Below are 25,795 nucleotides of genomic sequence, written 5' to 3'. Positions count from 1 at the left end.
AACCAATAAAATAGTTTATTTAATTTTTCAAAGAGATTTTTTTAAATGAAAGCAGCAATCTAATTGGTTGCGATGGGTATCTGCATCACTCCTCCTCAACACAGGTTTTAATAACTCCCCCCAATCACTTTCCATTAGGGCCTTTTACTTATTGATGATTCGCAAATGACATATTTTACTTAACAGATGACAACAATGATAACAACAAAAAAACGTACAATTAGAAGTGCCCATGTTTAATATTAATGGATGGTAGATGTTCAGAATCATTTCCTTTAGTGGTCCTATGGACCCTAAGCCCAACACTTATTAAAGATACTTCATACAGATGTGTCTAAATGTGTTAAGATCTTTAGACCTATGGAGAAAATCATAGAGCTTGGATATTTTCTCTGGGAAAGTGAACCAGAATACCATGTTCTGTTCTCAGGACATGTGTAATGTTTAATAGCTTGACTTCAGACCAGGTCTCAAAGTTGAATGTGGATCACAATGTTAAAAAGGGTCTGGGGGCCGTCATCATGAATAAAGATGCTCACCAAAATGGAATCTGTAAGGAACCAACCTGTCAGTATACTGTTTAATGCCAGTCCCTTCAAAATATTTCATTTACCCACATTTTTTACAGCTTTTCTACTAAGTGCACTTGTTTTTCAGTCAGAGAAAGTGGAAGGCAAGATTGGTATTATAGAAATCACCAGAGAGGGTTCTAACTGTCCGGATGTCAACGCTTCTACGGAACATCTGAAAGCACAGTTCACTATTACTTATTGGAGCCTATGGAGCCTGGCGCAGCTGAGTAGTGCACAGTATTAGCTTGCCACCTTGTGGTAGACAAATAAACATAAAGGGACATATTCCAGGACTTGGTGACACTAGACTTATGTATCCTTTAGTCTAATCCTAAACATTACTAAAAAACGTATCCCTTAACCGCAGGATAGGGGATAAGTTTTAGATCATGGGAGTCTAACCACTGGGGCCCCCCGCGATCTCCTGTATGGAGTCCCGGCTCTCCCCCAGAGTAGGGCGTCACAACCCCCACCCGAAGCAAAGACCACCACGCCCCCTACATATATCTCTATGGCATAACCTGTGGATAGGGGATACGTTTTTCAATAATGTTTAGGATGAGACATCTCCTTTAAGTTTCCACAAGCTAGTTTTTAATGGGAAGATTCCCTTTGCCTATTGTTTGTAATTGCACTACTTAGCACAAAGGTCAATCTTTGAGCTTATGGACTCTTGTGTAACATCCTTACCAGGGGCCCCCCAACTATTGTACTCTATTTATAATATGGCTGTTCTGTTATGTGGCAGAAAGGCCATTGGGCCCCCGGAGCCATGAAGACGCAAGAGCAGCTGCAAACTCCAGTACCCTTATACCAGCGGAAAAACCCTCTTAAATCTTTGTGTGCATATTGTCTCCTTGTTCTAGTAAAATACTGTTAAATCTGCTGTTCCTATATAAATAAAGGTAAAGAACAATGCAAAAGACACAGCACCAAATCCCTCTGCCCAGAGAACCCTCCAGTCATCTGTCGAGAGACTTCCAGGGTAAGGAAAGTTGGGTCAATATAACATACAGCAATTGGGGCGTTTCAGGGGACATATCCCCCTTCCTCAGATTCGGCAATCTGAGAAAGGGGAATTTTGCCCTAAAATGCATAATTACTGTATGTTTTAATGAACCATCTTTCCATTACCCTGGATGTCTTTTGCTGGATTACTGGAGAATGATCTGGGCAGAGGGATTTGGGACTGTGTCTTTTTTATTGTTTTCTACCATTGCTTAGGGGTCACTCAAGCTGATCACCAGCATCCAGGTCCCTAGGCTGAACAGCAGGGCTCAAGTCCTACAGGAACATGTGGGAACTGAGTTCCTGCACTTTTTTTTTTATAGCAGGAACACTGTTCCCATTAGCAGGAGTTCTGCAGGACCAGTCCCTGAATGGAAGACTTCCCACACTTTTTCCCAGGACTTCACCCCTGCTGAACAGCCCTACCCCCATTGTGTGTACCCCTATTGTGGATGATAGGCCTGAACACACATGGTGGACATCATTGTGGTATCACACAAGGCGCGATCCGAGATTTCTTTCTTTTATTTAAACAATCTAAATAAAGGAAACTTTTCTACCTGCTATATAGTGAACATTCATTGCACAAATGATTCCTGTACATGATGGTTTGTTTGCATGCTGGAGAACCAGGATCTCTAAACCCATTGTTTATTGTATTATTGTTATTGCTGCAGCAATTACTCAATACCTAATGTTACGCACTACTGGTGGCTACACAATAGTCTAGAGGTGTTAGATCAATGCTTCTGCGTTATGTTTGCAGCTACTCTGTTGGAATCCTTTTATGACATGTGTTGCCTGTATTCTGATATTGTGTAGCCTTGTTTTAGGGACCACATAATACCTCTCAGTACAGTTACACATTTCAGTAGCCACATATCCATAGTTCATGCTGGTTTCTTAGTTAATCAGATTAATAGTCACAGAAAAATCAACAAGCTCTAAGGGTGCATTCACACCACGATCCGTTAATACGGTCACTGGATCCGGCTGGGGGATGTGAAAACTGGGCACTCCCGTACCCCAGCCGGACCCGGCCCGCATCTCATTCAATTGAATGAGCCAACCAGAGTCAGATAGTGACTCCGGTCGGCTCATTTTTGCCCCGTATCCGGTTTTGTGACGGGACTGCAAACCGTAGTATACCATGTGTGGTGAGGGTGTGATGAGGACAGATGGAATTACCCGAGGGGCAGATGGCATTAACCCCTTATGTTCATGACGCCAGGGTGTGGTTTTACCTCAACACCACCCAAAGGTATACCGCTGGATCCTGGGCTAGGCACGGGGGCAAATAATGACTCCGACGCCAAGTTACGGAACAACAGCAGCTTTATTGAGTCAGACAGGTGTAATAGTCTTAACAGCTTGGCTAGGCCCAAGGAGGTGACCAGTGACTTCAGAGACCTGAGGGCTCGCTGGGACTTGTAGTGGACTTGGACAATTTGATGCAGGGTCATACTAACTTGACAGATTTATCTTGACGGACTTGACTGAGACTGACTAGACAGACTTCACCCTGTTTGTAGCTTACCAGGTTTTGACTTTCACCTGAGGGGTAGTGGACTTTTGGATGCGTGGCTGTGTGGTAGGCTTCAGGCCTCCTTAGGACATCAGACACTCTCAGGATCTTGGCCTCACTGCAACTCAGCTAAGCGGGAAAAGAGAGACTGAACTAGGTCCTCCCAGGGCTTATATGGGCGAGACCCTGGAGGGGTCCCATAGGCCACCCTGTAGGTCACATGGTCACTCATACCTTCCTTGGTTACAATGCATAGCAACATTACTTAAAGGTATATGACAAATTATGTACATTACAATACATAACATAGGCACTGACTGCTTAAAAGGTAGCTCCCACCATCATGGTTTTTTTTTTCCGGTCCCTGCCTATTGCCCTTCTATCCCTAACACCCTTCCTGCCTTTATTTTATTTTATTTACTATTTTTAAAATGGCATTTAGTCTGCCTGGTAGTGTGCTCACTACCAGGCAGACTTCCCCAGCAGGCACCACATGACTGATGCCTGCTGGGGCCGGCACTTCCGCCCTTAGTTCTCCTAACAGGGTGCCTCCAGCTGTTTCACCACTACAACTCCCAGCATGCCCTGACATCTATTGGCTGTCAGGGCATGCTGGGAGTTGTAGTGGTAAAACAACTGGAGGCACCCAGGACAGGAGTTTCATGGGGGAAGGAGTGAGCCAGGAGCCGATGCGGGAGGGACGGGTGCGGGGGAGCCTCTTCCTGCCGTTCGGTGAGTAACACCCAAACACCCCCCCCCCCCCCAGCGCGCGCCCCCCGTACCTTGCAGCAGTGCCCCCCATCCCCCCCCCGCACCTTGCAGCAGCGCCCCCATCCCCCCGCACCTTGAAGCAGCGCCCCCCGCACCCTGCAGCAGCACCCCCCCCCCTCCCCGCACCTTGCAGGACGTCACTCCGCACTGTATTCGGCCACTAGGAGGGCGCCCCCTAGTGGCCGAATTTCAAATTGCTTTTAAAATGTTTTAAAAACATTTTTTTTAAATAAAAGTATATTAGAGATATGTTGTAGTACTTAAGTACTACAACATATCAAAAATAATTTTTCATGACAGTGCCCATTTAACTAGTTAGGGCCTAGTGAAAGGGAGGGGGGGGGCAGCAGGGGTCACTGAATGGAGTCTGCCTGATAGGGCAGCAAGGGTACGTGGGTTCAACTCCTATACTGCGCCACCACACATGGTTGTCAGTCCAGTCACAAAACTAGATACGGGGCAAAACTGACGCAAGTCACTATCTGACTCCGGTCGCTCATTAAAATGAAACAGATGCCGGCGGAGTCCGGCTGGGGTACGGGAGTGCCCAGTTTTCATATCCCCTAGCCGGATCCGGTGACCGTATTAACGGACCGTGGTGTGAATGCACCCTAATTTAGCGTTTTCCAAACAGTGTGCCTCGAGCTGTTGCAAAACTACAATTTTGGTGCTTTGGCTGTCTGGGCATGCTGGGAGTTGTAGTTTTGTAATGGCTGGTGACACACTGGGTGTGATTTATCAAAAGGTTGACTAGTTACCCATAGCAACCAATCAAATCGCTTCTTTCATTTCTCAGAGACCTATTTAAAAATGAAAAAGTAATCTGATTGGTTGCTAAGGGCAGCTGGTCCACATTTCAACGGGGTTTGATAAATCTCCTCCCCCCTGTGGGAAAATACCTAATGGTGATGGTAAGAAGTAGTTGTCAAAAGGCGTAACGAGTCCAACACGGTGTACAGCCTTGGACATGAATTGCTGGTAGACGAGCGCCATCTAGTGCCTGCTCGCCGCCTATTGCATGAAGTGCTTTAGAGCTGAATAAAGTTGTGTGGTGTTGAACAGAAGCGGAAATGCTGGATGATGCCGGTTGTTGTTGTGATTAGGAAGCTGGAAGATGAGTGAGATCGTGGAGCGGACCCTCAGCGCTCTGCCCGGGCTACTACTGCAGGACCCGGGGCCCGGAGCGAGCTCTAAACTGGGGAGCCTGATCCGGAGTATAACGGCGCTGACCTCCAGACAGGTACCGGGGGTGCAGGGGGCGAAACGGCTGTCATCTCCTCTCCTGGGCTGTCATCTCCTGGGCTGTCATCTCCTGGGCTGTCATCTCATCTCCTGGGCTGTCATCTCCTGGGCTGTCATCTCCTGGGCTGTCATCTCCTGGGCTGTCATCTCCTGGGCTGTCATCTCCTGGGCTGTCATCTCCTGGGCTGTCATCTCCTGGGCTGTCATCTCATCTCCTGGGCTGTCATCTCATCTCCTGGGCTGTCATCTCATCTCCTGGGCTGTCATCTCATCTCCTGGGCTGTCATCTCATCTCCTGGGCTGTCATCTCCTGGGCTGTCATCTCCTGGGCTGTCATCTCCTGGGCTGTCATCTCCTGGGCTGTCATCTCCTGGGCTGTCATCTCCTGGGCTGTCATCTCATCTCCTGGGCTGTCATCTCCTGGGCTGTCATCTCATCTCCTGGGCTGTCATCTCCTGGGCTGTCATCTCATCTCCTGGGCTGTCAGTCATCTCCTGGGCTGTCATCTCCTGGGCTGTCATCTCCTGGGCTGTCATCTCATCTCCTGGGCTGTCATCTCCTGGGCTGTCATCTCCTGGGCTGTCATCTCCTGGGCTCTCATCTCCTGGGCTCTCATCTCCTGGGCTGTCATCTCCTGGGCTGTCATCTCCTGGGCTGTCATCTCCTGGGCTGTCATCTCCTGGGCTGTCATCTCCTGGGCTCTCATCTCCTGGGCTGTCATCTCCTGGGCTCTCATCTCCTGGGCTGTCATCTCCTGGGCTCTCATCTCCTGGGCTCTCATCTCCTGGGCTCTCATCTCCTGGGCTGTCATCTCCTGGGCTCTCATCTCCTGGGCTCTCATCTCCTGGGCTGTCATCTCATCTCCTGGGCTGTCATCTCCTGGGCTGTCATCTCATCTCCTGGGCTGTCATCTCATCTCCTGGGCTGTCATCTCCTCTCCTGGGCTGTCATCTCATCTCCTGGGCTGTCATCTCATCTCCTGGGCTGTCATCTCATCTCCTGGGCTGTCATCTCATCTCCTGGGCTGTCATCTCATCTCCTGGGCTGTCATCTCATCTCCTGGGCTGTCATCTCATCTCCTGGGCTGTCATCTCATCTCCTGGGCTGTCATCTCCTGGGCTGTCATCTCCTGGGCTGTCATCTCCTGGGCTGTCATCTCCTGGGCTGTCATCTCATCTCCTGGGCTGTCATTTCCCCTCCTGGGCTGTCCATCTCCCCTCCTGGGCTGTCCATCTCCCCTCCTGGGCTGTCCATCTCCCCTCCTGGGCTGTCCATCTCCCCTCCTGGGCTGTCCATCTCCCCTCCTGGGCTGTCATCTCCTCTCCTGGGCTGTCATCTCCTCTCCTGGGCTGTCCATCTCCCCTCCTGGGCTGTCATCTCCTCTCCTGGGCTGTCATCTCCTGGGCTGTCATCTCCTCTCCTGGGCTGTCCATCTCCTGGGCTGTCTGTCTATCCTTACTATATTCTATCTACCTATCTATCACTATATTCTATCTATCTATCTATCTATCTATCTATCACTATATTCTATCTAATCTATCTATCTATCTAATCTATCTATCTATCTATCATGTATCTACCTATCTCTGAGTTGCTGCAGGGTAATGTCTTCCCATACATCTACCTGTACTTGGGATCACATTGATTTCTTCTATCCTTACTATACATTATTATATATTCCACAGTAAATTATAGTCACATTTTCTATAAGTGACCTCAGCTCTTCAGCTATGGTGGAACTACCTACCCTGACAGGGCATGCTGAGAGTTGTAGTTTTGCCCTAGCTGAAGTGCTGCATATATGTATAACCTGGAGCACATTTATTGGAGCAGTCCTCTATATAACCTCATGGTCCCGGCATGATGTCATTTCTGGTGATGTGTAGTAACATTATACAATGTACTGATCAAAATGCTTATCCTGCTCAGTCTTTTTTTAGTCTTTAGAAATGTTTCATGTTTTGTATCTCGGGAGCCAAACTTCATAACACCCATGTGTAGATTTGGGGCACATTATATTCGTATACATAGTCACAGCACTGTAACTCCCAGCATTCCCAGACATGGTTTGTCTCACAGCAGCTGGAGAGCTATAGGCCTGGGCCAGAAAAGATGTGGATAATAGAATCTAGCAGTGATATTTGTATGTTCCAGCCTCTTCCCATAGTGATGTTTTATTCATAAATTGCTCAATAACACTGACCACCTGTGTATTATTTAGGAGGAAGAAAAGCTTATCCAGCAAGAACTTGCCAACTTGAAATCCACAGTTTCTTCACCCAATACAACCCTGGTAACATTTCATTGTTTACTATACAGTGTTCCTTAGTATATTGTCTATATGTCACCCGTCTTTCATTTGTCCGGGAGTGGACGAAGGCTGTAACGTGCCGAAACGCGCGTTGGGGTGACGCTGCCCCGGACCCTGCTGACTGTTTGCTGCTATTCTTATTACTATACTGAATACCTTGATATAGGTTGGTATATACTTTGTTCAGCACTTTTTGCGCTGTTGCACATTACTTTGTACTTATTCCCCCATACCTAATTGTGTGTGTGTGGAGGGGATTATCATATCCTCACCCAGGCTATATTTAGTGCAATATATCCATCATCAATAGTTTTACCTTCCTTTAAGCCTTTACTGTGGTGTCCTTTTTACCATATGTCAGCAGAGGTTTCGGTGCAGTGTTCTAGTGTTCCCATGTTTTGTGATTCCTCCTTATAATCATGTTTTATCATTTGTTATTTAATAAAGATTATTACAATTTACTTATTAAGGACTCCATTTTCTATTTTTTGTTTTTTTTATGCGATTTAGGAGTCTAGATTACCTTACTTTATGTTACAGGGGGTTGTCACCATAATGGCTAGTGTTTCGGTGTCTTTATCCTTCACTATTTTCCCTCCCTCAATAAGTGTTGTTTTTGTCTAAGCTGTTCAGTGCTATGTATAGGACATAGCACTGATCAGGGTTATCGGTCATCTTCTGCTCTGGTCTGCGGGAAGGTAGATCAGAGCAGAAGACTCCCGGAAGACAGCGGAGGCAGGTGAGGGGACCTCTGTCTGCCGTGCTGGATGATTGGATCGCCGCGGCAGCGCTGCGGGCGATCCGATCATCCAATTAAGTGACCGCGATGTTGCAGATGCCGTGATCGGTATTGATCACGGCATCTGAGGGGTTAATGGCGGACATCCGCGGGATTGTGGATGTCCGCCATTACCAGCGGGTCCCTGGCTGCGATCAACAGCCGGGACCTGCCGCGCATGATCCGGGCATCGGATAACCCGCGGTTATGCTTAGGACGTAAATGTACGTCCTGGTGTGTTAAGTACCGCATCACCAGGACGTACATTTACGTCCTTCGTCGTTAAGGGGTTAAAGCACATGCTCGCTCGCTTGAGCCAAGCATGGATGTGTATGGGAGAGTGAGGAAAAATAACTGTCTGCCAGCTATCTGAGCTGGGATGTAACAGTGTTGGAGACTTGTATGACATATGCTGATATATACTGGCAGCAGACCCATGGAATTTAATAGGCTACATGCAATAAGAAATGAAATGAATGTAGTCACTAGTTGCAGAAAATTTAGAAGCATAGCTTGCTGCACAATAGAGTCCTGCACAATAAATGCATAGGTGTGAGAAGTGGACTAAACATAGTTACCCCATTTGGCTATTAAACTCGATAAGGGCCCCTGTACATACCTTTTTAACAGGATGCTGATGTATACCTCTGATGCACTGCTATGAACTGTGACCGTTCCATCCTAGGTTTTTTCAGCCCTTTTCAAGCCTCTTCCCGACCCATGATGTACATTTTTTTTTTTTTTTTTTAACCTCCCTAGCGGTATGATTCCGTCTGGAAATTTGTACCAAAAGCGGTACAATTTTTTGCATTGAAATTCCACATCTCCCCCCCGTCACATTCCCCCTCCCTTGTCACATTTCCCCCTCCCCCCATATCACATTCTCCCCCTCCTTGTCACATTCATCCCCCCTGTCACATTCTCCCCCTTGTTACACTCTCCCCCCCCCCGTCACATTCATCCCCCCTGTCTCATTCCCCCCCCCCCCTTGTTACATTCTCCCCCCCCCTTGTTACATTCTCCCCCCTCCATGTTACATTCCCCCCTCTGTCACATCCCCCCCCTTGTCACATCCCCCCCCTTGTCACATCCCCCCCCTTGTCACACCCCCCCCCCTTGTCACATCCCCCCCCCTTGTCACATCCCCCCCCCCTTGTCACATCCCCCCCCTTGTCACATCCCCCCCCCCTTTGTCACATCCCCCCCCCCCTTTGTCACATTCCCCCCTTTGTCACATTCCCCCCTTTGTCACATTCCCCCCTATGTCACATTCCCCCCCTTGTCACATCCCCCCCCCCTTTGTTACATTCTCCCCTGTGTCACATTCCCCCCTCTGTCACCTTCTTGTCCTGCAGCAGAATACACTAGGTTTGCCGGGCATATTTCAAACCTAGTGTATTTGCTGCAGAACAAGCCCTTTCCCCTTCAGCCAATCACAGGCTTTACACCACTGCGGCCTGTGATTGGCTGAAAAGTGAAAGGTCCTGTAAGATGAAGAGAGCAGTGACCAGAGCGCACGGAGGGGAACGACATCTGCAGGGACCGGGATTAGGTGAGCAAAAGTTTTTTTTATTTTCTTCCTTTTTACTTTTACACTTAGTTCAGGGTTTTTCTACCAGGGGGCCTCCAGCTGTTGTGAAACTACTGCTCCCAGCATGCCTGGACAGCCTTTGGCTGTCCGGGCATGCTGAGAGTTGTAGTTTTGCAACATCTGGAGGCCCCCTGGTTGAGAAACACTGACTTTTAGTATATGTCTTTACCTGCTCTGGCCGGCCCCCGCCACGGGAGCCGACCCGAGCAGATAATCACATATTTTCCCGGGGGCTGCATCACTACATCGCAAAAAGCAAAAATCGCGATTTGATTGCTTTTGCGATATACTGTGCAGCCCGCACTGCAACTTTGCAATTCTACCCCGAGCGTGACTCGGGGTTACCGCTTCTAGCAGCGAAAATGAACCCCGAGTCACGCTCGGGAATACCGCTAGGCTGGTTAAAAGCTTTCATTGTCAATTTCAGTTTAAACAAAATAAAATAACATTGATAACAACTGCAGAGTCCAACTACTACTAAATGTAGACAGAAGTTGACATACATCAAAAGTAGTATCAGGTTCAAATGTAATAGAAAAATGCACATAGTACTGAAAGTGCTAAAAATATTAGCTGATAGCGACCACCACTATGAAATCATAGGGTCCCGATCAGCTAAGAGTACAGGCGGAGGGTCCCTAGCTGCCTCCTTCCTGTACGATCGGCACTACAGGCAACACAGCATTGTCCATTGTATGCCATCGAAAGATTACCTGTCATAGTCCCCTATGGGGACTAACAAAATAGTGAATAAAAGGTAAAATGTGAATAAGCCCCTCCCCATATGCGGTATTAATGTGCGGAAATAAACTATCTTTGGATAGGGCATAAGATGTCTGATCATGTGGGTCCCACCACTGGGGACCCCCGCAATCTGTCATTCAGCACCCACCTTTGCAAGCTCTCCGCAGTGGTGGAGGCTCAGAGTGTGCAGCGTGATGACCACGGGGCCGGAGTATCGCAACGTCATGACTCTGCCCTCATGTGACGTCACAACCCGCCCCCTCAATGCAAGTCTATGGGAGGGGGCGTGTTGATGCGTATTGGGTTAGGGTGTTCTGGGTGAAGAAGAGTGCAAGAGAGACTAATCGGGATGTAAACCTAGCCTCAATATATATATATTAATCTATATATCCCAATGCACATAACCATGGAAATAGCTAATGGGTTTTCCTTTAATAATTCAATAAAACAATTGCTTGCAGAGATGCTTTGTGTGATAGAATGTATTGATCTGCTTATCACTAATGTTGCCTTTGTATTTACATGGTAGAGGCAGAAGAAGGAATGCATGGTGAGACTGATTTACTGTGAAATGCTGGGATATGAAGCCTCATTTGGTTATATTCACGCCATCAAATTAGCTCAGCAAGGAAACCTTCTTGAAAAACGAGTCGGTATGTACCAATGATCTATTAATAGACTTAAATGGGCACTGTCACAAAACAACAACTTTTGACATGTCCTAGAGACGTGCAATGTTTTGTGTGGTCTGGGTCTCAGTACTGAGACCCTCACCGATTGTTAGATACAGTGGAGGGCTTCTCTTGGCTATATCAAATGATTAAGGGGGCTCAGTACTAAGCCTTTCTCTTTTTTCAGCATTTTCCTTTTCACAGTTTGATTATTCCAGATAGAAAGAGGAAGAAAACTACCATTTATCCTTCGGAAACATCTTTGCATGCATGTTTCTCTGTGCTTGTATCTATTACATAATGAGATGAGAAAAAACATTTAACAAATACAAGAACTATAGGGGAGATTTATCAAAACCTGTGCAGAGGAAGAGTGGTGCAGTTGCCCATAGCAACCAATCAGATTGCTTCTTTCATTTTCCACAGGCCTCTTTAGAGGCCTGTGGAAAATGAAAGAAGTGATCTGATTGGTTGCTATGGGCAACTGCACCACTCTTCCTCTGCACAGGTTTTGATAAGTCTCCCCCTATCAGAGTAAACATTAAAGGAGAACTTCGGCAAAAATTTACTTATCCCTTATTCTGTGGAAAGTGGATACGAAGCTGATCGTGGGGGGGTGGGGGGGGTCAGACTGCTGGGACCCTCTGATCTCCGGGAGGGAACCAAGCACTCAGTAAGGGTTGTGCGCTGCAGATGGTACGCGCTCCTGTCATTTCTAAACGAGCCTGATAGAAATTGAGCGCGTGCCGTAGATGACACACGCTCCTCACTTCCCAGTGGTCGGACCCCCACTACTTATTCCCTATGTGTGGATAGGGGAGAAGTTAACTTTTGCTGGAGTTCTCCTTTAAGTTGTTACTGTCATTAAAAGATGCTCTTGACATGTCATCCGACAGGGTCTCAGCACTGACCTTTAATACGGTCCGGTCTACGCTCGCTCCCATTAAGACTATCATGGAGCCTGTTTACTGCAGTGAGAGTTTGTGTTGAACCAGGGAGGGAAGTGCACTGTTGCTTGTGGGTCTTGGCTAAATTTAGAGATTGGTGGGGGTCTTGGCATGGACACCCCGACATTGAAACCTATGATGTGTCTTCATAGCGTGACAAAAGTCTTTTTGAATGTTAGTAACTCTCTCTCTGGATACTGAGACTAGAAGCAGGGAATCTGGAGCCCCATTAATGCTCTGGACTGTGAATATCTCTAATTTATGCAGCATATTTTGTTGTATGGCGAAAGACCTAGAGTAAATGTTTTACGTATTGTAATGTTCTGCTATTTCTATATCTTGACATCCTGTTTTTTGTAGGTTACTTGGCAGTGTCATTATTTCTTCATGAAAACCATGAGTTGCTGCTTTTGCTAGTAAATACTGTTCTGAAGGTAAAATAAAGACACCGTTTTAGATACCTTTTCTACATATAGTTTTTTTTTATTTTTTATTTTTTTGCTTCTCCAAATGAGTCAAGGGACATGTATTGTTTGTAAGAGAAGTATTTTATATTACCTGTAGATGTAAATGAATGACAAATCAGCACACATGAAGGGGTTATCCCAAGATCAAATTTTATACCCTTATCATGTGGATAGGGAGTAACTTTTGGTCTTGGTATAACCCATTTAAACATCTGGCTATATTTATTTTCAAACAACTTCCCTATACTTGATATCCTATGGCTGCTGTTTCATTCCCTTCTGCTCACGCAGTACTTTGCAAAATCATTGCACCAGTAACCCCCTTCTCCCTCCACATGGGATCTAGTACTGTACTGTGTAAGGGTGGGTTCACACTACGTTTTGTCCCATACGGGAGCGCATACGGCAGGAGGGAGCTAAAAGCTCGCGCTCCCGTATGTCACCGTATGCGCTCCCGTATGCCATTCACTTCAATGAGCCGACCGGAGTGAAACGTTCGGTCCGGTCGGCTCATTTTTGCGCCGTATGCGCTTTTACAACCGGACCTAAAACCGTGGTTGACCACGGTTTTAGGTCCGGTTGTAAAAGCGCATACGGCGCAAAAATGAGCCGACCGGACCGAACGTTTCACTCCGGTCGGCTCATTGAAGTGAATGGCATACGGGAGCGCATACGGTGACATACGGGAGCGCGAGCTTTTAGCTCCCTCCTGCCGTATGCGCTCCCGTATGGGACAAAACGTAGTGTGAACCCAGCCTAAACCGTCAGCCCAGCACCGTCCAGTGGAATTTTTCTAGTACTATGTAGTGACAGAGCAGTGAGGAGTATGTGCTATAAGCTAGAGAAGAAAGGGAAAGAAAGTGAACAGCCCCTCCTTACAAGAAGACCCAACTGTACTTTAAAGTGTACCTAAAAGCTTTAAAAAAAAAAAAAAAAAAAATCTGACTTGCCATAAAGACAGAAGTTTCGATCCGTGGTGATCCGGGTGCTGAGACTCCACCGATCTCTAAAGAAGAAGAAGCAGCAGTATTCAGCTGAAGGTTGTGCTTGCTTGTGTCTGCTCATCACTATTCGGACCTATTTCGGAAGTCCTGTGAGTGATATACAGATTTACAGAAAGTTTATAGACGATGGACTTTCTGTGAATTCATGGACTGCTGACATTGCACTCTGAGGGATGAGGAGCAGACAAGAACAGCTCTCAACTGGACACCGTTACTTTTTCCTTTTAGTGATTGGTGGGGTTTCAGCACCCGGACCAATCAAAACATCTAACGCGTTTTTGTAACACGCCAGAAGTTTTTTTTCCCGTTAGGCATTGGGTACTCCGTGGGGGCTTTTTATTTATACCTGTGACTCCTTGCATTGCAGAGCACTAAAAATGTCACATGGGTTGTGAAGTCTATGTTTTATCCATCATTGTCATAAACTTAGAAGGAACAGTACTTATAGTACACGTTAAGCTTGTGGAGAAGGTTCTAAATGTAATGTTGATCTCAGGATTATGAGCCATACATTAAAGCACATATGTACTTCCTCTAACAGGATCTGCAGAGCACTAACCTTGTGGAAGTATGCATGGCGCTGACTATTGTGAGCCAGATATTCCCCCGGGAAATGATTCCTGCTGCTCTGCCACTTATCGAAGACAAGCTGCAGCATTCTAAGTAAGAAACCTGTGTTGAGTTTGTATGACTGCTTTGTTGAGATGTAGAACTTCATCACTCGGTAGCTTCATTTAGGGGCATCACGGTGGGGGCATTTTACGTGTAGCATTATTGGATCTTGAGTGAAAGAAGAAACTTCACTATGTCTATTTAGAAAAGATGTACAATCACCCATCTGCTTATAATGTCCAACACGTGACCGTATTCTAAACCTACCTATACACTTTCAGTTGGCACCTAGCTCTCCTTATATAGCTTAGCTGAATATTCATATGTTCTCAGTGGAGATAGAAGAGTTAAGCTACTGCCAAACACCTCTGGTGGCAGCGTATCCTTCTGAGAACAATTTGGTTGGGCAGTTATAAGCCAACACTCCTGAACATTCTCCCTCCGTGTCATCTGTCGTGGCCTCCATACACATAAAATACATAGGCAGTCCCTCTGAAATGTGCAGGTTCGGTAGACTTTTGCTTAAAGGGGTTATCCAGGAAAACACTTTTTTATATATATATCAACTGGCTCCAGAAAGTTAAACAGATTTGTAAATTACTTCTATTAAAAAATCTTAATCCTTTCAGTACTTATGAGCTTCTGAAGTTAAGGTTGTGCTTTTCTGTCTAAGTGCTCAGTTTAGAAGCAAATTCCCATGGCAAACCTCTTCTAAACTGGGCGGTTCCCGAGACACGTGTCATCAGAGAGCACTTAGTCAGAAAAGAACAACCTTAACTTCAGAAGCTCATAAGTACTGAATGGATTAAGATTTTTTAATAGAAGTAATTTACAAATCTGTTTAACTTTCTGGAGTCAGTTGATATATATAAAAAAAGTTTTTTCCTGGATAACCCCTTTAATCTAATGAAGAGGCTCTAAAGCCCTGAATCGAGTCATGTTTGATGGTGTTATTCTAAATAAAGTTGCAGAAATATTATAATATACAAGAGTCTGCCCCATCTGTGCCATTGCTCCAGGAATTTTCTTCTTCCCTACTTGAATATTGCTATATGGCTGGAATTACACCTGAGCCGTTACCTGGGAGGCTGCACCACTATCGCCCTTCTTGTACAAGTAGTGTTGTCTTTCACGCAACAGACATAGGTTAGCAGTTCCCCCGCAAGGGGTAATTTGATTGCTTAAACCTGTACTCCCACTGTAGAGATGTATTGCCCTATTGCCCGAGCCGAGAAGTTCGTGACGAATCGAATTTACTGTAAGTTCGCTTATCTCTATTATTGACTGTCAACTTTTCAGAAGGAAAAACGTGAATTTCCAAAAATATGAAAAAAATCAGTTGGCTTAATAAAAAAAAGGGAAAAGTTTTATTTTTTTCTTTTCCCTGTCATCTGGTTGGTGGGTTGGGGAGAAGTTGTTATTATGAGAGGACGTACCATATTTTTCGCCGTATAAGACGCACTTTTTCTTCCCCAAAACTGGGGGGGAAAAGTCGGTGCGTGAATACACCCCTATTGCGGCGGTCCCTGCGGCCATCAACGGCCGGGACCCGCGGCTAATACAGGACATCACCGATCGCGGTGATGCCCTGTGTTAACCCTTCAGACGCGGCGATCAAAGCTGACCGCCGTGTCTGAAGGGAAAGTGACACTAACGCGGCTGTTCAGTCAGGCTGTTCGGGACCGCCGCGATTTCACCGCAGCGGTCCTGAACAGCCTGACTGAATAGCCGGGTTAGTGCTTACAGGGGAGGAACCTTACCTGCCTCCTCTGTGTCTTCTCCGTTCAGGGATCCCCTGTATGGCCGGCGCTCTCCTTCCTCGTCATCACGTCGTCGCGTACGTGCGTCGGCGTGCGTAACAACGTGATGCCGGCGACGGAGAGCGAGGATACCCGGCCGGCAGCAGAGACGTTCCGAAGCGGCGGGGACACGGCGACAGCGATGGAGCGACATCCAGGGCAGCGGTGACGGGTCCGGAGCGGCGGGGACACATGAGTACTACCTCCTATGCAGTGGTCTTCAATCTGCGGACCTCCAGATGTTGCAAAACTACAACTCCCAGCATGCCCGGACAGCCAACGGCTGTCTGTGCATGCTGGGAGTTGTAGTTTTGCAACATCTGGAGGTCTGCAGGTTGAAGACCACTATTGGGTTCAAAATCTTTAATTTTTTAGATTTTGCACCTAAAAATAGGGTGCGTCTTATACGCTGGTGCGTCCTATAGGGTGAAAAATACAGTAAATGTACAGGAAATGAAGTAAATGGTGTATTTTATGACTGTGCATAAGGTACTATTTGAGCTGTACATTTGCCCTTTCATTTGTGTATGTATGTTGTAAAATAAAGATAAATAAATGAATGAAGATCTTCACATTATTTACATATTTATCTGTCTTCTAGGGAAATCGTGAGAAGGAAAGCTGTCCTGGCATTGTATAAGTTCTACCTTATTGCTCCTACACAAGTACAGCACATACATGAGAAGTTCAGGAAGGCGTTATGTGACAGGGATGTCGGTGTCATGGCGGCTTCTCTACATATTTATCTGCAGGTTATAAAGGTAAATAAAAGTCTTTGGATAACCCGTAATCTGTAAGGGATGCCTTATGTTATTTCTCACGTCTCTCATTCTGCACAGGACAGCCCATCTGGATACAAGGATTTGACGGGATCATTTGTGACCATTTTGAAACAAGTGGTTAGAGGGAAACTTCCTGTAGACTTTAACTATCACAGCGTCCCTGCCCCCTGGCTCCAGATTCAGCTCTTGAGGATCCTGAGACTGCTGGGAAAAGATGACCCTGGGTAAACTGTTTGGATGGTACCAGTTATTAGACTGTATTATCTGTATTATCTGCATTATCTGCATAGTTTTTACGATATTTCTTCATTGTGTGACATAGTATGACATTGTTTGCAATCACTGGAGCACTGCAACTCCATTTTGCCAGGTTTCAGGTGGGATTAAAGGGGTACTCCACCCCTATACATGTTATTCCCCTATGCCTTTTTTGACCAGGTGCCAGTAATGTACCGCATAAATGTGGTGTAAACCCTGCTTAAAACCTGGCATCTAAAATGTGTGGCATGACTTGTATGGGACAGATTCCAAGTAGTGTGTACTGATGTCTACTCCTTTCCCTTTTCAGAGATTATAGATGTTTTATATTTATTTTTTCCAGGACGAGCCAACTTCTTTACGATGTACTAGATGAATCGTTACGAAGAGCAGAAATAAACCACAACATCACATACGGTAAGTTAATTTGGGTTCTGCTTTTCACTTATGCTTTTGAAGTTTACCTATCAACATAGTGAAGACAACAAATCCTACCATTGCCTTACTCTTAGACCAGTGTTTGCCAAACATTGTGTCTCCAGCTGTTGCAAAACTACAACTCCCAGCATAATAAGAACATTTTACGATAAAAATTGTGCCAGAATTCGGTCACTTTTTTTTTTTTTTTTTTTTTTTTATAGTAAGTCTGGGCCAGTATCTGTAATTTTTTTTCCCCTCCAGACATTTAGTTAGACAGTTTGCTACCAAGATTATGTGCATCTTTGCAAACACATTTTTCATTGTCCCATTACATCTATAATGGAAAATAAAGTAACTTGTAATAGGTCTTGATAAAACATCAGTAGCCCCTGGCCCTATCTTATATCAAGCATAGCCTTATGCCTTTTCCTGTCTTATATGAAGGATAGCCTTATGCCTATCCCATGCATGCTTAAAGGGGTATTCCGGCTTTATACATCTTATCCCCTATCTGAAGCATAGGGGATAGGATGTATGATTGCAGGAGTCCTGCTGCTGGGGACCCCGTGATCTCGGTGCAGCCCCCGGCATTCTATGCAAGGCACTGCCTCCGAGACAGCGATGTGGCGTCATGGCCATGCCCCCTAGTGACGCCACGCCCCTCCATTCATGTGGGGGGGCATAGACATGAATGGAGGGAGCACATCCCCATCTCGGAGGCAGTGACCGGGACAGAATGCCGGGGGCTGCACAGAGATTGCCGGGGTCCCCAGAGGCGGGACCCCTGCGATCATACATCTTATCCCCTATCCTTTGGATAGGGGATAAGATATATAAAGCTGGAATACCCCTTTTAATCTCCTTCACTGTATTTGCAGCGACCACTTTTGCAGGAAGGCCATTCCATGCATCCACTACTCTCTCAGTAAAGTAATACTTCCTGATATTCCTGCTCAAACTTTTCCCCCTCTAATATAAACTATGTCCTCTTGTAGGACATAGTTTTCTTCTTTTAAATATCTTCTCCATTTTTATGGTGTTGATTTCCTTTTATGTTTTTCAAAGTTTCTATCATATCTTGTCTTTCTTCCAAGCTATACATGTTAAGGTCCTTTTAACCTTTCCTGGTAAGTTTTATCCTGTAGTCCATATACTAGTTCAGTAGCTCTTCTCTGAACTCTCTATAATTGATTTAAATCCTTATGGAGATACAGTCTCCAGTACTGCGCACAATACTCCAAGTGAGGTCTCACCAGTGTTCTGTACGGCAGCACGAGCACTTCCCTTTTTCCAGTGCTAATACCTCTCCCTATACATCCAAGCACAAGACCAAATTAAGGCCAAAAAAAATTGTGACTGGCATATTAGAGGCTTTTTGCAACCAACTTCCGTTAATGAACTGTGGATCAGTGTGGTAACAGGTCATCTAGAACACATTATTAGACATCATGCAACATATATATATGTCCTTCTCTTTCAGCTATCCTTTTTGAATGTGTTCAAACTATTTATACAATTTATCCAAAGTCCGATTTATTTGAGAAAGCTGCAAAATGTATTGGAAAATTTGTTATTTCTCCAAAAATCAACCTTAAGTATTTAGGTAAGTAGCACAAAGTTTTATTACATGATGAGATGCTCAGTTCGTGTTTGGGGGGGGGGGGGGGGGGGGCATATTTAACAAATAGTAAAACTATCAGAGTAAACATTAAAGCGCTATTGTCATGAGAAAAAAAAACTTTTAAAATGTCATGGAGAAATGCCAAACGTTTTAATCGGTCAAGGTCTCTGTGCCAACTCCCCCACTAATTGCTACATGTAGCTGGTAAGTACACTGCAGTGCGCTACACTCCAATGCAAGAGACTGGCTCCATTATGGTCTATGGAGCCCCTAGTGTGTAAAGTGACTGACTGAGCTGCTGTTCTTCATCTGCGTATATCTAGAGATCTGTGTGGGTCTCAGCACTGAGGCCTAGACCAATCAAAACTTTTGACATTTCTTCATGACATGTCAAAAGTTTTTCTAAATGACTGGAATGCTTTAAAATAATAAAAGTCTAAAAATATCTGCCATAACTTTTGGCAGGGAATGTAAATGGAAGCCTTTTCAGAATAGACTCTATTTATTATTTATACAGCTGCAATTCAGACATAAAAACAGATTTTCAGCAGAAAAACAGGAGTGTAAATAAGCACATGGTTAGATGGGACTAGTCAGCAGTATTCTGGGCATTCTTTCTTCTTCTTTTTTTTTTTTTTTTTTTTTTTTTTTTTAAATCTCTCTAGTCCTTTCCATTGTTAACATAGAAGCCTTTTTTGTTTATAATGCAAATGAGTCTCAAGTCCCCAGGGGGGCGTTCCCTAGCACAGCCACAGCCCAGGTTGGCCCAGCCCATGTCCTCTTCTTCTAGTGGCTGTCATTCAAACAAGTGGGCCATGGTGGTGATAAAGAGGGCATGGGCCGGACTTGCCTGGACTCTTGATGTGCTGGGAAACTCCCTCTGGGCTTTTTAGCCTCATTTGCTTAATAACAGAAAGACCTATATCTTCACACTGGAAACCACTATGGACATAATAATGAACATTCACAGGATTGTATGTGAGTACTTGGATTGTGTCATAAAGACAGACACTGTTGCCCTAATTTACGAAGAGTGTAGGGTTGGATTTGTTGTAGGTTTAATAATCCATGTGTTTTTTTTCCCTCATTTATTTTTATTTGTGTTTTTTGGATTTTTTTTGTCGCACGCAGGAATAAAAATAATTCTAATTTACATTCCAAATAAAGAATTGTACACTCATTTTAACTAGGGAACCTGTTACCAAGAAAAATCCCTTTAGAATAAAAACATCCAGAATTCCCAAGAGTCAGAAGTGAAGGGATTGGGTAATGTGGTTTTGTAAGATTATTTTCAGACCATCTTTGTTTTGGTCAGAAATGTTCCCCATAGTATTCTCTTCACATGATGGAGCACAATGGCAAACCGCAAAACAGCGAGCGCTAAAATAAAATAAAAAAACGCTTGTAAAAGACAGTGCAAACAGTGTGAGCTAAAAACTCAACAAAACCACTTGCAAAGAGCGTAGTAAATGAGGGCCGATATACTAGTAGGCACCATTTATATACTCTGCCGACTGGCTATAAGGCTGATACTTCCCGAATAAATGAGGCGCAACTGTGGCTTTTGCATTGCAGTTGTCATAGCATTTTAATATGGAGCCAAATACCTTGCTGATTTTGAGTCTTATTCTAAAAATTATGATTCTCTCCTTTAGGACTTAAGGCACTTACATATGTTATCCAGCAAGACCCCAGTCTGGCCTTGCAACACCAAATGACAATAATCGAATGCTTAGACCACCCCGATCCCATCATTAAAAGAGAGGTTTGTATGGAATAAATCATTCATGTGGACATCATCATGCTTTTTTTTTCTTTCACTTTCATTTAAAACCGCTATAAAAAAAAAAAAAATGCCATACCTAGAGCATGCCGCTTTAGTTACTCCAAAAATGTTACAAAAACCGCTAAAAACAAAGTGCTTTGTACATAGTGTTTTTTATTATATTTCACTAAAGAAACTTTCATGTTTAACATGACCACACTGTATTAATCTAAACAATGGAGTGGAAAAAATGCTACATACAGTGGTGTATGTGAATCCAGCCTTAAAGGGGTACTCCGTTCCTAGACATCTTATTTCCTATTTAGAGGACAGGGGATAAGATATCTGATTGCAGGGGTCTGGCTGTTGGAACCCATGCCATCACCGAGCACGTACCTGGCGTTCTGAACATTTTGGGGACATTTATCAAAACCTGTGCAGGGGAAAAGTTGCCCAGTTGCCCATGGCAACCAATCAGATCGCTTCTTTCATTTTGCAGAGGCCTTATTAACAGTGAAAAGTGAGCTGATTGGTTGCTATGGGCAACTGGGCAACTTTTCCTCTGCACAGGTTTTGATAATCTCTCCCATAATGTTCAGAGCGCTTGGTTCGGGTGGTTGTGGCCCTGATGTCACACCACGCCCCCTTGTGACGTCACACAACGCCCCCTCCATTCATGTCTATGGGAGGGGGCGTGACATCCATACAATTTAAAATCTGCAATATGGGTGGGGTTTGCTAAATGTCTTTCATATACATTATAGTGCACTCATAACCTGCACAAAATCAACTATGTAGAATTAGGAGAGCTGATTCGGGAGTATGTCACAAGGGGAATGGTAACATGTTGCTGTCAATGTATTTAAAAAATAGAAAAATATGTTTTAATTTTTTTTATTTTTTTTATTTTTATAGACATTGGAGCTTCTGTATCGAATCACCAATGAACAGAATGTTACAGTTATTGTACAGAAAATGCTGGAGTATTTAAAGCAAAGTAAGGATGAATATACAGTCATTGCACTGGTTGGAAAAATAGCAGACTTAGCGGAAAAATATCCTTATCAATATTAATAATAATAATAATATATAAAGAACAAATCTATTGTCCTGACTAAAGAAAAAGCTAATAGTCAGTTTTCTTATAATGTATCATGCAGTACTTTGTTACATACATTTACACAGCCGTCTCTATTTCAGACCCTTTGGAAACCATTCTACACTATTGGTACTGGGCTTTGATCTAGTGAAATGTTTTCACCTATTAGTAATAGTTTTATCCAAAATTGTAAGAATTCTTTTTATTCAGGTAATATTTACCTAAATAAACTTGTTAGAAAATGCCTACAAAATAAAAAGCTAAATAATGTAACAAACAATATAGCCAAAATTAGATTAACATTATTAGTATAATTTCATATACTGCACACCGGCTTTTTTGTATAGTTTCCAGATGACCTTAAATGGGCACTGTCAGATATAAAAACTTTTCATATGTTGTATGAAACCAATAGGATTTGCAATTGCTTTCATCAGAAAATGTTCAGTATTTCATACTGAAATCGCCAGTCAAACAACTATGTATCCCCTACAGGGATACATACCAGTCCTGTAGTGTCCACTGGTCATCACCTATGTCATGGACACACTTCATAATTGACAGGCCTAGAGCTGCTGTGCTCTCTCCCAGCCCCCCTCACTCTGCCTGCCTGTATTTACTTAATCTCTCCTGTGATAAGCAGGGGGGAGGGGCAGGAGCACAGTAAACAAAAGTAAGTTTCCCTGCATGTATATATGTGTGTGTGGATATATATGTATGTGTGTGTATCTGTGTGTCTATGTAATGTGTGTGTATGAATACATGAAGTGAATGTGTGTGTATCTATACAAACTGTGTGTATGTATCTCGCTCCTGAGACCAGTGGGGGAGGGGGAGGAGAGGAAGTGGTTATCACACTGAGGAGAAGAGAGGGGCACGCTCCCTGCAAGTTTATAAAATAAATTCTTACTGCATGTAAATAAAAGGTAATTCTGAGAGAAATATCGGTCATAGACACGTAAAAATTACATGTACATGATCAGTATGAGGTACTGAGCAACATATAACAGTTTAGTTTTTTGGGGTAATCTGACAGGTACACTTTAAGCTGTAACTCCAGACATTTGTTTACTTGTATAGCTGATGTAGACACGGAACAGTACTAGTCAACATGGGTAGACCCATGGGTCTTTATTAAACATTTTGCTCATGTTTTGACATAAACTGCAAGTTGTTTTGCCTGTTCTGCTGATGGTGGAATCCAACAGGAGCCCCGTCCACCAGCTTGGTCTCCAGTTGCCCTCCTGAAAGATCTTCTGTAAGCTGATTTAGGATCAGATCAAAGTTCTGCTATGACCCTGTCATTAATTGCCCTTACATTATGACAGATCCATTTCAGACTTGTACTCGTTGGGCTATAACTGAAGCTGTCTTACTCACCACTTCTTGTGGTTCTTAGTCTGTGTTGTTTTTCTTTTTCGTAATCAAATAATTTTCCTTGACAATATTTATAACATTTTCACCAAGCAATCAGTGGTTTGTTGAGACTATGAATGTAGTGTTTTCCATTGGTGGAGACCTGGTGCACCCAGATATTCCTAACAACTTTCTCCGGCTTCTGGCTGAAGGTAAGCCCCTTTTTATATGTCACATGATTTGCACTTTGATATGCTTTGGATACCAGACTTGGACATACATTTTGGTGTTAAAGGGGTACTCCGTTGCTCAGCGTTTGGAACAAACTGTTTTGAACGTTGGAGCCAGCACCGGGAGCTTGTGACATCATAACCCCACACCCTCATGAGATCAGACCCCACCCCCTCAATGCACGTCTATGGGTGGGGGCGTGACAGCCATCACGCCCCCTCCGATAGACTTGCATTGAGGGGGCGGAGTGTGACATCATGAGGGGGCAGGGCTATGATGTCACGAGCTCCCGGTGCCGGTTCCAGCATTCGGAACAGTTTGTTCCAAACACTGAGCAACGGAGTACCCCTTTTAAGCCTTTTCCAGCAGATAAATAATGTATGTTGGGGTCTTGCATACTTCACACTTATGTACCAAGGACTTCTTACAATGTATACACTTACTGTATGATGTCTTACTTGCATGATGTTAGAAAGAATATGTAAGCACACTTTATATAAAGCAGCTGATGTTTATTAATACGTGTTGGGGTGTATAGTTAATGTGCTGTTGATTTCATATATTGACCGAGTAATATACTAACCAATATAGATGCCAGTTCTTTCCTGCAACAGTTGAAGGTGTAGCCATTTTTTCAATAATATAAGCTTATTTAAAGTGTAATTGTCATTCCAGAAAACTTTTGACATGTTCGTTCAAGCTATTGGTGGGGGTCTCAGCACCCGGATCTTCACTAATCGCTAAAATAAACAAAAAGAAGGACTCTGCAGAGTGCTGTTTTTCCAAATATTTATTTTACAGTGTTTTATTTGAAAATTAGGTAATGGGGGTGATTAAAATTTTTATTGGGGGGGGGGGGATTATATAAAAAAAAAAAAAAATTACTTTATTTTGTTTTACTTAGGTCAGTGTAAAACTATAGCATTAAATTGATCTATGCTATCTGCTCTCTATTGCCTTCAGCAATCACAGAGCCAGGTAGGCCTGAGGAGCAGAAGTAAGGCCTCAGGCTTTCCCAACAATCCATTGTCTCCTTTGGATGACATCTCAGGGAGTTTAGTGGTGCGATGGGACCACTAAACACCAGGAAATAGTTGGAATGCCGTGATCTGTATAGATCATGGTATTTAACCAGTTAAAGTTATGGGGGCTGCCATTTAGGCCAAGCGTTTTAACAGCATTCAGTGATCTGCTTTACAGCAGGACCCCTTGACCTAGAAAACAATAGACTTTACCTGTCCCAATCAGATAAATTGCAGACATTACTGAGCATTCTCGGTGAACCTTTCACAGGTGGATCTAGTTTTCTTTCTCTACTTGTCTCACTTTTCACTGTGATGCTCAGAAAGGCATTACTGGGAAATGATCTGTCATCGAAAAACAGTATTACCCGTGTGTGTGATATTACAACTTGGCTCCTTTTACGTCAATGGAACTGTGCTACAATACCACACACAACCTGAGGACTGAGGTGGTGCTGTTTTTGGAAGAAATTAGCTCTTTGTTTTTATCTCTGAATAACCCCTTTAATATAAAAACCTAATTCAAACAGTATGTATTTTTCTGATGACTTTCTCATTCCCTTTTAACCTCTTCAGGATGCAGGGTGAACCTGTACGCCCTGCGCCTGCTTCCCTGCTATGACGCAGGGTCAAAAGCTGACCCCGCATCATAGCGGGGTGGTCTTGGCGGCTGTCAATGACCGGGACCAGTGTCTAATGCCGGACATCACCGATCGTGATTATGCCCAGCATTAACCCCTTAGACGCTGCTATCAAAGTTGATCACCATGTCTAAAATGAAAAAAAAAAAAAAAGCATTCCCAGCAGCTCAGTCGGGCTGATGGGGATCATTGCGGTAAAACCATGGTTTCCCGATCAACTTAAAGGATGGTGGGATGGTCCTTACCTTCCTCCTCGTCGTCCGAACTCCTCTGTGATGCTCCAGCCTGGCTCACCAGTCTGAAGCAATCGAGCGCAGATAACACTGACCTATGGGGACTAAAAAAATGGTGTAAAAAAAAGTTAAGAAATGTTAATTAACCCCTTCCATACTAAAAGTTGAAATCGCCAAAATCCCCAAATTATGTAAACATAATAAAAATAAACATGTGGTATCACCGCATGCATAAATGGCTGAACTATAAAAATATAATGTTAATTAAATGGCAAATATAATGTTAATTAAACGGCACGGTCAATGGCATATACGTAAAAAGTAC

The 25,795-nt window shown here is 44.1% G+C and overlaps 1 protein-coding gene across 3 annotated transcripts in view; it reads left to right on the top strand.

Moving 5' to 3' along the window:
- The first annotated feature begins 4,828 nt into the window (after positions 1–4,828).
- Positions 4,829–25,795, top strand: part of AP4E1 (adaptor related protein complex 4 subunit epsilon 1) — a 59,527-nt gene continuing 38,560 nt past the window's right edge. Inside the window, exons 1-12 of one of the 3 annotated variants that reach the window (XM_056572308.1) lie at positions 4,829–5,116; positions 7,340–7,411; positions 11,072–11,195; positions 12,521–12,594; positions 14,173–14,294; positions 16,644–16,803; positions 16,882–17,048; positions 17,426–17,499; positions 18,983–19,105; positions 20,779–20,888; positions 21,804–21,945; positions 23,445–23,555. In XM_056572308.1, the coding sequence (XP_056428283.1) occupies positions 4,991–5,116; positions 7,340–7,411; positions 11,072–11,195; positions 12,521–12,594; positions 14,173–14,294; positions 16,644–16,803; positions 16,882–17,048; positions 17,426–17,499; positions 18,983–19,105; positions 20,779–20,888; positions 21,804–21,945; positions 23,445–23,555 (1,405 nt within the window). In that variant the 5' untranslated portion in view covers positions 4,829–4,990. Of the gene's footprint in view, positions 5,117–6,677; positions 6,994–7,339; positions 7,412–11,071; positions 11,196–12,520; positions 12,595–14,172; positions 14,295–16,643; positions 16,804–16,881; positions 17,049–17,425; positions 17,500–18,982; positions 19,106–20,778; positions 20,889–21,803; positions 21,946–23,444; positions 23,556–25,795 lie in introns of those variants that run through there. The other 2 variants (XM_056572309.1, XM_056572310.1) reach the window with 2 other exon arrangements.

Source organism: Hyla sarda, chromosome 4 (assembly GCF_029499605.1).
Source record: "Hyla sarda isolate aHylSar1 chromosome 4, aHylSar1.hap1, whole genome shotgun sequence".
NCBI classification, from domain to species: domain Eukaryota; kingdom Metazoa; phylum Chordata; class Amphibia; order Anura; family Hylidae; genus Hyla; species Hyla sarda.
The sequence above is the reverse complement of the archived record's forward strand: the minus strand, read 5'-3'. Positions and strand labels throughout refer to the sequence as shown.